At 34.8% G+C, this 13,331-nt stretch overlaps 2 protein-coding genes and 1 non-coding gene across 3 annotated transcripts; 2 read left to right on the forward strand and 1 right to left on the reverse strand.

Annotated features, from left to right (window-relative positions):
- Positions 1 to 2,889: 2,889 nt before the first annotated feature.
- Ve2 (verticillium wilt disease resistance protein Ve2) lies at positions 2,890 to 6,373 on the reverse strand. Its single transcript, NM_001247804.2, is given in 1 exon segment — positions 2,890 to 6,373. A coding segment is annotated over 1 exon segment (3,420 nt). The 3' UTR covers positions 2,890 to 2,953.
- A 2,867-nt stretch (positions 6,374 to 9,240) lies between these two features.
- Positions 9,241 to 9,342, forward strand: LOC112940009 (U6 spliceosomal RNA). The gene has a single exon (XR_003248324.1). It is a non-coding gene; the product is annotated as a U6 spliceosomal RNA (small nuclear RNA).
- A 443-nt stretch (positions 9,343 to 9,785) lies between these two features.
- Ve1 (verticillium wilt disease resistance protein) lies at positions 9,786 to 13,167 on the forward strand. Its single transcript, NM_001247545.2, is given in 1 exon segment — positions 9,786 to 13,167. A coding segment is annotated over 1 exon segment (3,162 nt). The 3' UTR covers positions 12,948 to 13,167.
- The last annotated feature ends 164 nt before the right edge of the window (positions 13,168 to 13,331 follow it).

Raw genomic sequence — 13,331 nt, forward strand, 5'->3', positions numbered from 1 at the left:
TAATTAACGGATTATATTATATTCTATAAATAATATGAATTTTCCATTGTAGGACAGTATAGTGTATATATTCCCTATGCCCTTATCACCTTATGTATTGTTTAACCAGACATAATTTTATTTTATTTTGAGAAAAATAAATTTTTAGAATTTGTAGGCTTAAATTAAATCTTAGACATTTATGTGATTACGAAAAAATTAAAAAAATTTAAGATTAAATTATTTATTTCTTCTTCTAATAGTAAAGTACTATTCTATTTTTAGACGAATTAAAAAAATCAAATCAATATGGGACTAGACCGTCTTTGTTATTGTAAACTGAGAATTCAAAGGTCATCTGACTTTGCTCTTTTCTTTGTTTATCCCCTTTATACGGACCTTCAAACATGGGCCTTAATCTATTGAAAGCCTGCTAAAAGTTGCTTATGAAATGTGCTTTTATAAAGGAGAAATTATGCAAATAATCAAACATATATATAATTCGTTAGCATAGGTATAATGTAAATTAATTAGGGCAATTTTTATATATAGCAAACATAAAATTCATATTTGTATGCTATAGCAAAATTTGCATAATTGCACTCCATAGCAAACATATAAATATATAATTCGCTATACATATACAATTGAAGCGAATTGTATAAAACGAGAAAGAGAAAGAGACTTGGGCAGAGAATTGTATAAAAACGAATTGTATAATTTTAAGTGTATAAAACGATTATATACAATTTGAATTTGTATAAAATGAGAAAGAGAGAAAGGTAAAAGAGACTTGTGCAGGTAATATACAATTGAATCGAATTGTATAAAACGAGAAAGAGAGAAATTATATACAATTTGAACTTATACAAAACGAGAAAGTGAGAAAGGCAAAAGAAAATGGGCAAGGGAATATTTTTATTGTATAATTATAAGTGTATAGGACGAAAATATATGTATTTGCATGTGTATATGCAATTTTCTCTCGCTTTATACAAACAGAAACACAATTTATACATTTCGTTTCTGTTTGTATAAGCGAGAGAGGAGAGGATGGCGAGCGAGATCTGGGAGAAAGGAGAGAGTGGAACAAAAATATATGTATTTATACAATTTTCTCTCGCTTTATACAAATAGAAACAGATTTTATACAGTTGTGTTTGTATAAAAGTGAGAGGAAGCGGGCGAGAGATGGAGCAAGAGAGGAGAGTGGCGAGCGAGAGTTTGAGGGAGAGATGTAACTGACAAAGAGTTTGCTATGGGACACAATTAAATCAAAGGTTGAATATAGCAATTAATTTAATTTATTAGTTTGTCATTATATACAATTTTCCCAATTAACTATCATTCACAACCTTTTTTGAGTTGTAGTTATATGCACCTTTCTCCTCTCTCTCTCGTATCTCTCCTCATTTAAATATATATAAATACAAATTATACATATATATTATTATATGACAAATATACAAATACAATTCGTCTCTCTCCATTCTGTACCCTCTTTCACTCGTCTCTCCCAAGATCAATCGTCTCTCTCCTCTCTCTCAATCTCAATCATTAGATATACAAATACATATGTATATCAGTTATATATATTCATTTAAAAAACACCAATTTATTTGATTAACTGAACTTAAATATAATCCGATCTTACAATATGCGTAAATTACACCCATAAAAATTTGCCAAGTTAAGGAGAGTATTTTCAATAATTTTTTGGTTTTTTATTAAGAGATACATGCTCCTACAAGAATATGAGATCACTTATTATATCATGTAGCAAATCAGATGTGTATTTAAGTTTAGTTAGTCAAGTAACATATTATTTTTAAAGCTATCAATAGTTTAGAAACGAAATTGATAATTTATATAGAGTTGAGTGAAATTTTCAATATTTTTCTCTTATTTAATATATATATATATATATATAACATATATATTTATTTTATAAAAATATCCTTTGACAAATATGACAAAAAGAATTGAAAAACGATTTCGAGAGGCAAGTGTAATTTTAACCGGAGTAATACATATATTAAAAACTCTTTTCATCCTTGACACTATGTTTTTCAATGTATTTAGCTAAACTAAACCTGTTTGAGAAGGGAAACAATGTAGAGTTATTCTGAATAATTGAAGATTTGAATGGCAAATTGATCAGACAAAGAAACTACTGTCACAGGTAATTTCCAATTTCTTCTTTTGCCGTGTTGTTCAATTGAAATTTTAAGCTCTTCATTCAGTATAATGTGCTAGTTTAATTGAATAAACTGAATACTAGGTGTTCGGTAAAATGTCTGAACCACTGTGAAACTGGTAATGAAGATTATTGTGCTTCATTATTAATAATGCAACAATTCCAAATTACTCGATCGAGTATTGGGGATAGGTGGTTAGACAGGACATGGAGCAGTTGCGACTTATTGAGGACCTTAGATAGGAGGTGTAGATGACACAAATCAGGGGTAGCATGCTAGTAGGTAGGAGTAGTGCATTGTGTTGGTGCCCTTTCTAGTAGTCTTAGTGTTATACTTGTAGTTTCTTGTTCATTGATTTTTTTGGTATATGTTGTTTCGTGTAGTTCGTTTGTAGTATTATTTGGTTGTAGTATTGTTCTGCTACTATCTCTTGTTTTGTAATTACCTATTGTATCTTGTATTTCCATTACGTCTTTCTTTAGTCTGTTTTTGTTTTGAGCTGAGGGTCTATCAGCAATACTCTACGGTCCCCAGACCTCACTTTTGGGAATATATTGGGCATGTAGTTGTTTGCTCGATTCAAGTTCATAGTGTGTGTCTAGTAGGTGTACATGTTTGAATGAATTAATGATCATCATAATTAAACTATATTGAACAATAACAGATAATAATTAATAAATGACTTCAAAAGAGACATTAATTTGCTTTGGATCAATCCTGTGCTACCTGTAACTATATACAGATTACAAATGTGCAGATATGAAGAAGCTTAAGAATCAAAACTTTTTGTGATATATGACTAATAAAGGTGAAGAAGAGGACGGCGTAGGAGGAAAAGAATTGGGGGATGATGACATATGACAAGTGCATTTTGGATCATGCATTGCTTCATTTTTCTGAAAATCAAGTTTACTACAGAAGACACAATAACGCCCAAGAGATGCTTCTTTTCCCCCCTCATCGTCATCTTCGGTGTCATCTGGGGTCTCATCTTCATAGTGTTCCACAGCCACAACCTTCCCAGGGTCAAATCTGGTGTAACTGAACCAGTATCTAGGAAACATCAGTTTAAGCATTCTCTCCAAATGTTTGTCAAAGTATTTGTTTCCTTGCTTGTAAAACAACAGAGGTGCAATGGAGATTGCTGCCCCTACTCCATATCCCACACCCGTAAATATGAACTGCCAATCATAAGAGTCATCTTGAGAACTTGGTGCTGGTTTCAACTCTGAAGTATCGCTTTTGCAAATGACGTTAAGAGGGAGCCCGCATAGGCCTCTGTTTCCTTCAAAGGATTCTGCTGAGAATGTTTCAAATTGATTACTTTGCGGGATTTTTCCAAACAAATTGTTGAACGATAAGTTCAAAACTGCTAAGAATGTGAGACTTGAAAGCTCTGAGGGGATCTCCCCGGACAGGTGGTTTCTTGACAGGTCTAGTGATTCAAGCACTTGTAGCTTCCCAATTGATTTTGGAATTGGTCCCTCGAGGGCATTGTGTGACAGGTTCAAAACATAAAGTGAGCTAAGATCTCCAACAGTATCTGGTATCTTTCCTTGAAATCTATTGGAAGAGAAATCAATAGATGTGAAGACCCTAAGAATCTTCACAAGCTCCAGCTCCATGCCTTTGATGATTAATGTCACTGTATCCTGATAGTACAAGTTACTTAGTTGTAAGAACTCATACTGGATATGATTGCGTCCTGTCTCCACGTAATCTTTTGCAACCATCATTCCTCTCCAATTTGTAAAGCATTCTGCATTCAACATACCAGTAAAATTGTTGGAAGCTATATCTATGATCTGGAGATTCTTCCAGCTATGTTTGGTTATATTACACGTAAGATTTCCATTGAATTTATTGGAGCGCAAGACTAGGACCTTCAGGCTGGTTGAGTTCCTCAACATGCATGGGAAACGATCAACAAGACTGTTATTTCCAACATTCAGGACCTCCAACAACGTGCAGTTGACAAGCGATTTTGGTAGCTTCCCTTCAAAGATATTCCTGCTGAGGTCTAAAGTTATTAGAGCACAACCAATTGGAAATGAATCTGGTATAACACCATGGAGTCTATTGTTCCCTAGATTCAGCACTCCAAGTTTTGGACTATATTCCAGTAGACATGGTGGTATTGTTCCACTCAAGGCATTGTTAGAGAAATCAAGAACTTGAAGGTAGCTGACGTTGCATATGGATTCAGGAATTATTCCAGTGATGCTATTGTTTGCTACCGAGAAAAAGGAGGCAAAACCAAGAGATCTTCCAATATCTGTTGGGATGGAATTGTTTAAATTATTGCTCGAGTAGTCCACATAGATGGCAGTGGAAGGTGGTATTAGTAAGTCACCTTTTAAACGGTTGGAATGCAAATCAAGGACTACAAGATTGCTGGAAACAGTGTAAGGCTGTTCCACGTACTCCAGCTGATTGAATGAAAGATTCAGGTGGGCGAGACCTCCACCACCAATTCCCCAGATCCAATTTGGTATTGCCCCCAATATTTGGTTGTCTGAAAGGTCTAAGTGCATCATCCTTGACTGATTCTTGAGATCGGGGAACTTTTGCAGCCGACAAGACGCTAATTTCAATATGTTCAACTGGGGAAATGTGAAAGAGGTTGAATTGCTGCTACTTGCATCAACAGTCAAGTTATTGTAAGAAAGCTCCAGTCTTGAAAGGTTGCTCAGCCTCCCAATGAGGTCAAGGGGAACTGTCCCTCTAAAGAAGTTGGAAGAAAGTGAGAGGACCTTAAGCCTCCCAACTTCAAACATGGACTTGGGAATCGATCCATTCAGGTGGTTGTTTCTCAAGTCAACTGTATCCAACGGAGAGGAGGATGCATTGCGAAATTCGTCGACTTGGCCAACAAATTGATTGCTGTAAAGAAAAAGCTGCTTCAACGAGGGGAGCTCAAATATATATGCAGGAAGGCTCCCGTTGAGTGAATTGTTCCCTAAATTAATGTAGACAAGTTCTGAGAGTCCTTCAAAATGAGCTCTAGACAAGAGACCAGTCAGACCATTACGTGAAAGGTCCAAGTAGATGAGTTTCTTGGCCCCTTGGAAATATGGGAGGGAACCAGTGAAATTGTTGAAGGAGAAATCTAAATAAACAAGATTGGTAAGGTTCGCCATTGTGGAAGGTATTGGTTCACTGAAATTGCAGTTGGAGAGTTCTAACCTGGATAGGTTTTGAAGGTTCGAAATGGTGTCTGGTAATGAACCAGAAAACTTGGTGTAGCTTAGTGATATCGTCCTCAATGATCCAATTTGAGGAAAAATCGGAATACTACCACTAAGCAATTTGTTAGTTGACAAGTCCAAAAACTCTAAGACTGGTACCTGAAAGATTCTTTTAGGAAATGTTCCTTGCAGATTACAAGAGGAGAGGGTCAAGGTAGTCAAGTTTGAGAAATTGGCAAAGTATTCAGGAACTGTGGTAGAGAGGTTGTTCTGGTCAAGACGGATGAAAGAGAGAAAGTGAAGCTTAGAAAGTGATTCATCAATAGGGCCTGAAATTCGACAAGTACGCAAGCTCAAGACAGTCAAGTTAGGCAAATATGAAGATAAAGATTGACACCACTCAGTCCTCTGAGCTGAGAGATCAACCCCATCAAGGTAAAGCTCTCTAAGCTCTGTTGAGTTCTCAATGAAATGACTCAAATTGGGATTCTCTAGTTTTAGTGGCTGGGCAAAGTCAGGGAAAAGAGTTGAGAGATCAAGAGTAACTAGCCTTGTTAACCTTGATAACATCATAGGAATTTGGCCAACAAAACCGGCATTGGATAAATTCAGGTACGTCAAGTTGGTGAGGTTGCCTATACCAACTGGTATGCCAACATTGAACTTGTTGTAAGCCAAATTTAGCCTCTCAAGATACTGAAGACTGAAAAGAGCACTTGCATTCTCAATTCCACTAGAAATTTTCTCATCATCCAGTTCCAAGGCAATCACATGACCAGAGAGGTCACATGTAACCCCATTCCAGTTACAACATTCACTTGTGTTGTGGTTCCATCTTGCCAATTTATTTGACAAAGTAGAATCATATTGGAAGCTGCCCTTCAACTGCAGCAACAATGACTTTTGATCATCAAGACATTGAGAGGAAACCAATAAAATCTCATTACCTAATAAAATTTGCAAAAAGGGTATGATGAAGAAGATCCATAGAAAGTGTAAAAATCTCATTGCTTAAGTCTTGGAGGAATTATAATCCATCAAACTTGTTGTTTTTTCTACTTTGGGATTGAAATGAAGGGAGAAGGTAGAAAAGAAGATAAATAATGAGGGGAAGAAATGGTCAAAAGAAAAACATGACAAGTGCTTGGTTGTTTAATTTTATGTATTTGCAGATTGTATTGTTTCTTTCTACGCGTTTTTATGTCGGGCCTATTTGTTTATTGGTTTGGTGACTTTGAATATACTTAAAGAAAATACTAATCAAAACCATGACTTTTTTTGCATTTGTTTGAATTTATATTTATGATTTAGGAGTTTCTATTCTAAGTGTGGGGTTGGCTGTTTACCATGGGATTCTCTCACATGCAAGGTTTTGATTACTACTTATATATTTCACCATTGGTCCAAAATAAGTATTTTTAATACTCCAACAATAATATTAAACAAAAACAAGAACTGTGTTGATTTCATACCATGAACAGATGTGACTTGTGTGTGTGTTTTTTTTTAAAAAAATCTTAGTAGCACTTGTAATCATTCACCATATTTATTTATTTTTGTCTTTTTTCCTATTTTGATTAGTAAATTGATATTACTAATAAAATTAAAAATGTACCTATTGTAACAGTAAGAATATATAGATGAATAATAAATTGAAGAAGAGGTATGGACAGGAGTGATTTGTAATAATTGAAATAATTGTTAGAAAATATTTTTTTATATATTTATTAAAAATAGAAACTTGACGATAAAAAGTCAATAGCAGTCCATTTTCAAAAATAGGGAAATTACGCATTTCTTTAAAGGAAGCAATTGCCAGACAGCCAACCATCTTCTTTAGAAAATTGTGGCTGACCCTACCTACTAGAAAAAGGTTACGATGACACGAAATTCGCGAAATTTAAGATTTTTTTTTAAAAATAAATATATATTAATATTATAATATTACTTACGTAGTTATTTAGTGTTAAGTATAAAGATATAATAATCTCGAGAATTATTCTTTGTTTGGTTGGATGTTTAATAAATCTTGAATAATTTATTCAATATTTATATCTTAGTGATGGAACAAGTTACTCATATAGAAGATAACTTATTCTTGATTCCAACCAAATTATAGAATATCTAAGGATGAAATAAAAAATTTTAAAAATAAAAATATATCCTTTTTAAAATGAATTTACATGTAAAGGGTATCACATAATAATTTACGATATAATATCGGAGAAGGAAAAATAAGAAAATTCTAAGAGAAAAATAATATGCCAAGTTGTTTTGCTATTCAGAACGGGAAAATGTTAATTAATTTTATAGGTGATAAAATTAAATAAGTAAACTTATTATAAAAATAAATAATAAGTTTGATTGGATTGTAACGAACTTGAATAACGTAATTATATAAATATTTTATAATGATTATATAGACTAATTGTGTTCTACCAAACATGTTCCAATTATGCTTCAGCCGATAAAATTGAATTTAATAGGTGAGACAGAGAGTTGGTTGTTATCGTTTTAAGTAATATTCTACGTCATTTTAATAAGTTTAAAATTCCGAGCATAGAAAACTGAATAAAATAGAAAAAATTATAGCAATTTTTATGGGTCCTCCTAGCTGAAGTTGATGTTTTGTTATTTTTTTCTTATGCATGTGAATCTCAATAATATAGGTGAAAATCAATTTTGTTCTTTTTCCTAATACTAAGTAAGGGGTTGTTGTATATAAAGATGTTTGGCGTGCAACAATACCTTGCAATTATAAAAATACTAATTAGAAAGCAATAACTGGTTTTTTCGGATATTCAATAAAGTTGAAACGATATAAAGAAAATTAGTGTGACTTTTACTCAAGAATGACATACACGAATTGAGAAATTGTTTAATTTATTTTAAAAAAAAGAAAGAAATTAGCCTACTAGTTTTCTACGTGATTGATTTTTTTTTTGGTATGTCTTTTTGTTGACTTACTCAATGTTTTGCAGAAATCCATAGATTAACTAACAAAAACTTGCAATTTCAGCAGTCCCCTGTCAACATGAAAAATAATTCAATATACGGAGTTATTCGCTAAAGCGGAGGCTATGATTCATCTGAACCCTTTTCAACGAAAAATTACACTATGACAAATTTATTCTAAACCGGTGTATCATTTTCATGAATGAAGCAAGACCAAAGAGGAGACTTCCACAAGTGTTGTGCAGGAGTCAATGAATGAGAATCTTCAGAGTCTTCTACACAATGAACCAAAAGGGCTAACATCAAACGAGGAGACTAGGAGGTAATTCAATCTCTACAAATACATAATTATTTTTTCGCATTTTTTATACGTGATTAAAATTATACTTTGTGTGTATATAAAAAATATTAAACAGTAAATTTAAGTTAAAGGTATAAATCAAAATAACTTCCACTCATATATAGGCCATAAATGAGGTAATTAATTTTCATCATATTTATAAAAATATCTCCTTTCACACTTGAAAGTGATCATTTAGTTGACTGTTGATAGAACATAAGCCTTACCCAGAAAATGACAGATTGTTGATGATCAAATACACTAAATTACATTATAGTAGTTATGTAAAATATCGTACTAAACACAACATTAATTAAAAGTAGAAAAAGAGAGTGGAATAACAAGCACTCGAGTAGAAAAATAAATCATCCTTCCTATAAGTGTTTTGCTATCCGGTTAAATAAATATATATGTATATTAATTTATGAACCACCAATAAAATTGATTGTTGGCTTAATGGTAAGTAAGGACCCTTATAAATGCTTCCCACACCAGTGTTTTAAAAAAAGGAAACATGTTTTGCAATATTTTTCTCTTTCTATCCTAAAGTTAAAATTCTCAAACAACTTCTGTAGTTACAATTACAACCTTTCGGAAATATCCAATAAAATTGAAACGATACACAAAAGATTAGCATGACCTTTACTCAAAGATGACGACATATACAAATTGAGAAATGATTAAACAGAGAAATTAAAACAAAGAAGAAAGAAATAAGCCTACTATTTTTCTACACGGTTGAATGTTCTTCTTCTTCTAATTTTTTCTTGTGGAATTTCTACATCTTTTTTTTTTAAATTTTTGGTCTCCAACTAAACCAGCCCCAGTTTGGCTAGTGCTATTTTTTTTTTTGTTGACTCTAGTGGAAGTCTCCTAAATTTTTCTCTTCCTCTGGTCTTTTGGTAGATTCAAGTTTTTAAAAAGTCAGAAATGTATCACAGTAGTACTTAGATATGAAAATTCTAACCATACAATTCCAATCATATTAACAATTTCATAAATGAAGCAAGACCAAAGAGGAGACTTCAAAGTCTTCCACAGAATGAACCAAAAGGGCTAACAACAAACAAGTTTTTAAGTTCCTTCGAACTGCATAACTGAGTCATATTCAAGCTAACAAGTTGCATGAAAATGATGGCAACTCTGTACTTCCTATGGCTTCTCTTGATTCCCTCGTTTCAAATCTTATCAGGATACCACATTTTCTTGGTTTCCTCTCAATGCCTTGACGATCAAAAGTCATTGTTGCTGCAGTTTAAGGGAAGCCTCCAATATGATTCTACTTTGTCAAAGAAATTGGCAAAATGGAACGACATGACAAGTGAATGTTGCAATTGGAATGGGGTTACATGCAATCTCTTTGGTCATGTGATCGCTTTGGAACTGGATGATGAGACTATTTCTAGTGGAATTGAGAATTCTAGTGCACTTTTCAGTCTTCAATATCTTGAGAGCCTAAATTTGGCTGACAACATGTTCAATGTTGGCATACCAGTTGGTATAGCCAACCTCACAAACTTGAAGTACCTGAATTTATCCAATGCTGGTTTTGTCGGGCAAATTCCTATAACATTATCAAGATTAACAAGGCTAGTTACTCTTGATCTCTCAACTATTCTCCCTTTTTTTGATCAGCCACTTAAACTTGAGAATCCCAATTTGAGTCATTTCATTGAGAACTCAACAGAGCTTAGAGAGCTTTACCTTGATGGGGTTGATCTTTCGTCTCAGAGGACTGAGTGGTGTCAATCTTTATCTTTACATTTGCCTAACTTGACCGTTTTGAGCTTGCGTGATTGTCAAATTTCAGGCCCTTTGGATGAATCACTTTCTAAGCTTCACTTTCTCTCTTTTGTCCAACTTGACCAGAACAATCTCTCTAGCACAGTTCCTGAATATTTTGCCAATTTCTCGAACTTGACTACATTGACCCTGGGCTCTTGTAATCTACAGGGAACATTTCCTGAAAGAATCTTTCAGGTATCAGTTTTAGAGAGTTTGGACTTGTCAATTAACAAGTTGCTTCGTGGTAGTATTCCAATTTTTTTCCGAAATGGATCTCTGAGGAGGATATCACTAAGCTACACCAACTTTTCCGGTTCATTACCAGAGTCCATTTCGAACCATCAAAATCTATCCAGGTTAGAGATTTCTAATTGCAATTTCTATGGATCAATACCTTCCACAATGGCAAACCTTAGAAATCTTGGTTATTTGGATTTCTCCTTCAACAATTTCACTGGTTCTATCCCATATTTTCGACTGTCCAAGAAACTCACCTACTTAGACCTTTCACGTAATGGTCTAACTGGTCTCTTGTCTAGAGCTCATTTTGAAGGACTCTCAGAGCTTGTCCACATTAATTTAGGGAACAATTTACTCAGCGGGAGACTTCCTGCATATATATTTGAGCTCCCCTCGTTGCAGCAGCTTTTTCTTTACAGAAATCAATTTGTTGGCCAAGTCGACGAATTTCGCAATGCATCCTCCTCTCCGTTGGATACAGTTGACTTGACAAACAACCACCTGAATGGATCGATTCCGAAGTCCATGTTTGAAATTGAAAGGCTTAAGGTGCTGTCACTTTCTTCCAACTTCTTTAGAGGGACAGTGCCCCTTGACCTCATTGGGAGGCTGAGCAACCTTTCAAGACTGGAGCTTTCTTACAATAACTTGACTGTTGATGCAAGTAGCAGCAATTCAACCTCTTTCACATTTCCCCAGTTGAACATATTGAAATTAGCGTCTTGTCGGCTGCAAAAGTTCCCCGATCTCAAGAATCAGTCATGGATGATGCACTTAGACCTTTCAGACAACCAAATATTGGGGGCAATACCAAATTGGATCTGGGGAATTGGTGGTGGAGGTCTCACCCACCTGAATCTTTCATTCAATCAGCATGAGTACGTGGAACAGCCTTACACTGTTTCCAGCAATCTTGTAGTCCTTGATTTGCATTCCAACCGTTTAAAAGGTGACTTACTAATACCACCTTGCACTGCCATCTATGTGGACTACTCTAGCAATAATTTAAACAATTCCATCCCAACAGATATTGGAAAGTCTCTTGGTTTTGCCTCCTTTTTCTCGGTAGCAAACAATGGCATTACTGGAATAATTCCTGAATCCATATGCAACTGCAGCTACCTTCAAGTTCTTGATTTCTCTAACAATGCCTTGAGTGGAACAATACCACCATGTCTACTGGAATATAGTACAAAACTTGGAGTGCTGAATCTTGGGAACAATAAACTCAATGGTGTTATACCAGATTCATTTTCAATTGGTTGTGCTCTACAAACATTAGACCTCAGTGCGAATAACTTACAAGGCAGGCTGCCAAAATCGATTGTGAATTGTAAGTTGTTGGAGGTCCTGAATGTTGGAAATAACAGACTTGTTGATCATTTCCCATGCATGTTGAGGAACTCAAACAGTCTGAGGGTCCTAGTCTTGCGCTCCAATAAATTCTATGGAAATCTTATGTGTGATGTAACCAGAAATAGCTGGCAGAATCTCCAGATCATAGATATAGCTTCCAACAACTTCACTGGTGTGTTGAATGCAGAATTCTTTTCAAATTGGAGAGGAATGATGGTTGCAGATGATTACGTGGAGACAGGACGCAATCATATCCAGTATGAGTTCTTACAACTAAGTAAATTGTACTATCAGGACACAGTGACATTAACCATCAAAGGCATGGAGCTGGAGCTTGTGAAGATTCTCAGGGTCTTCACATCTATTGATTTCTCTTCCAATAGATTTCAAGGAGCGATACCAGATGCTATCGGGAATCTCAGCTCACTTTATGTTCTGAATCTGTCACACAATGCCCTTGAGGGACCAATCCCAAAATCGATTGGGAAGCTACAAATGCTTGAATCACTAGACCTGTCAACAAACCACCTGTCCGGGGAGATCCCATCAGAGCTTGCAAGTCTCACATTCTTAGCAGCTTTGAACTTATCGTTCAACAAATTGTTTGGCAAAATTCCATCAACTAATCAGTTTCAAACATTCTCAGCAGATTCCTTTGAAGGAAACAGTGGCCTATGCGGGCTCCCTCTCAACAACAGTTGTCAAAGCAATGGCTCAGCCTCAGAGTCCCTGCCTCCACCAACTCCGCTACCAGACTCAGATGATGAATGGAAGTTCATTTTTGCAGCAGTTGGATACATAGTAGGGGCAGCAAATACTATTTCAGTTGTGTGGTTTTACAAGCCAGTGAAGAAATGGTTTGATAAGCATATGGAGAAATGCTTGCTTTGGTTTTCAAGAAAGTGATTATTAAACCCATAAATAATGAGTTTATTCTTGGAGTGTTTTGTTTTAAATAAACAACAGGATAAGGAAAATCAAGTCAATAAACTCGCAGAACATGATTGTTATTTCCTTTGATGAATGTATACAATTTTCAATATTGGTTCTTCAACCATAACCGCAGGCTAACTGTCAGTTGTTGGAAGTCCTGAATTTTGGAAATAACATACATTTTTATAGTTTCCCCTTCATGTTGAACAAAATGCATCCAGTCTTAGACTGCTGGAGTATTGCGCTACAACGGATTTTATGGAGATTGTCAATGTGATCCAACCAGCATAGCTGGAAAAATCTTAGTCAGGGGCGGAGCTAGTTAAGAAAATCATTAGAAATATTAAATTTAGAACC

Source organism: Solanum lycopersicum, chromosome 9 (genome assembly GCF_036512215.1).
Source record: "Solanum lycopersicum chromosome 9, SLM_r2.1".
Lineage (NCBI taxonomy): Eukaryota > Viridiplantae > Streptophyta > Magnoliopsida > Solanales > Solanaceae > Solanum > Solanum lycopersicum.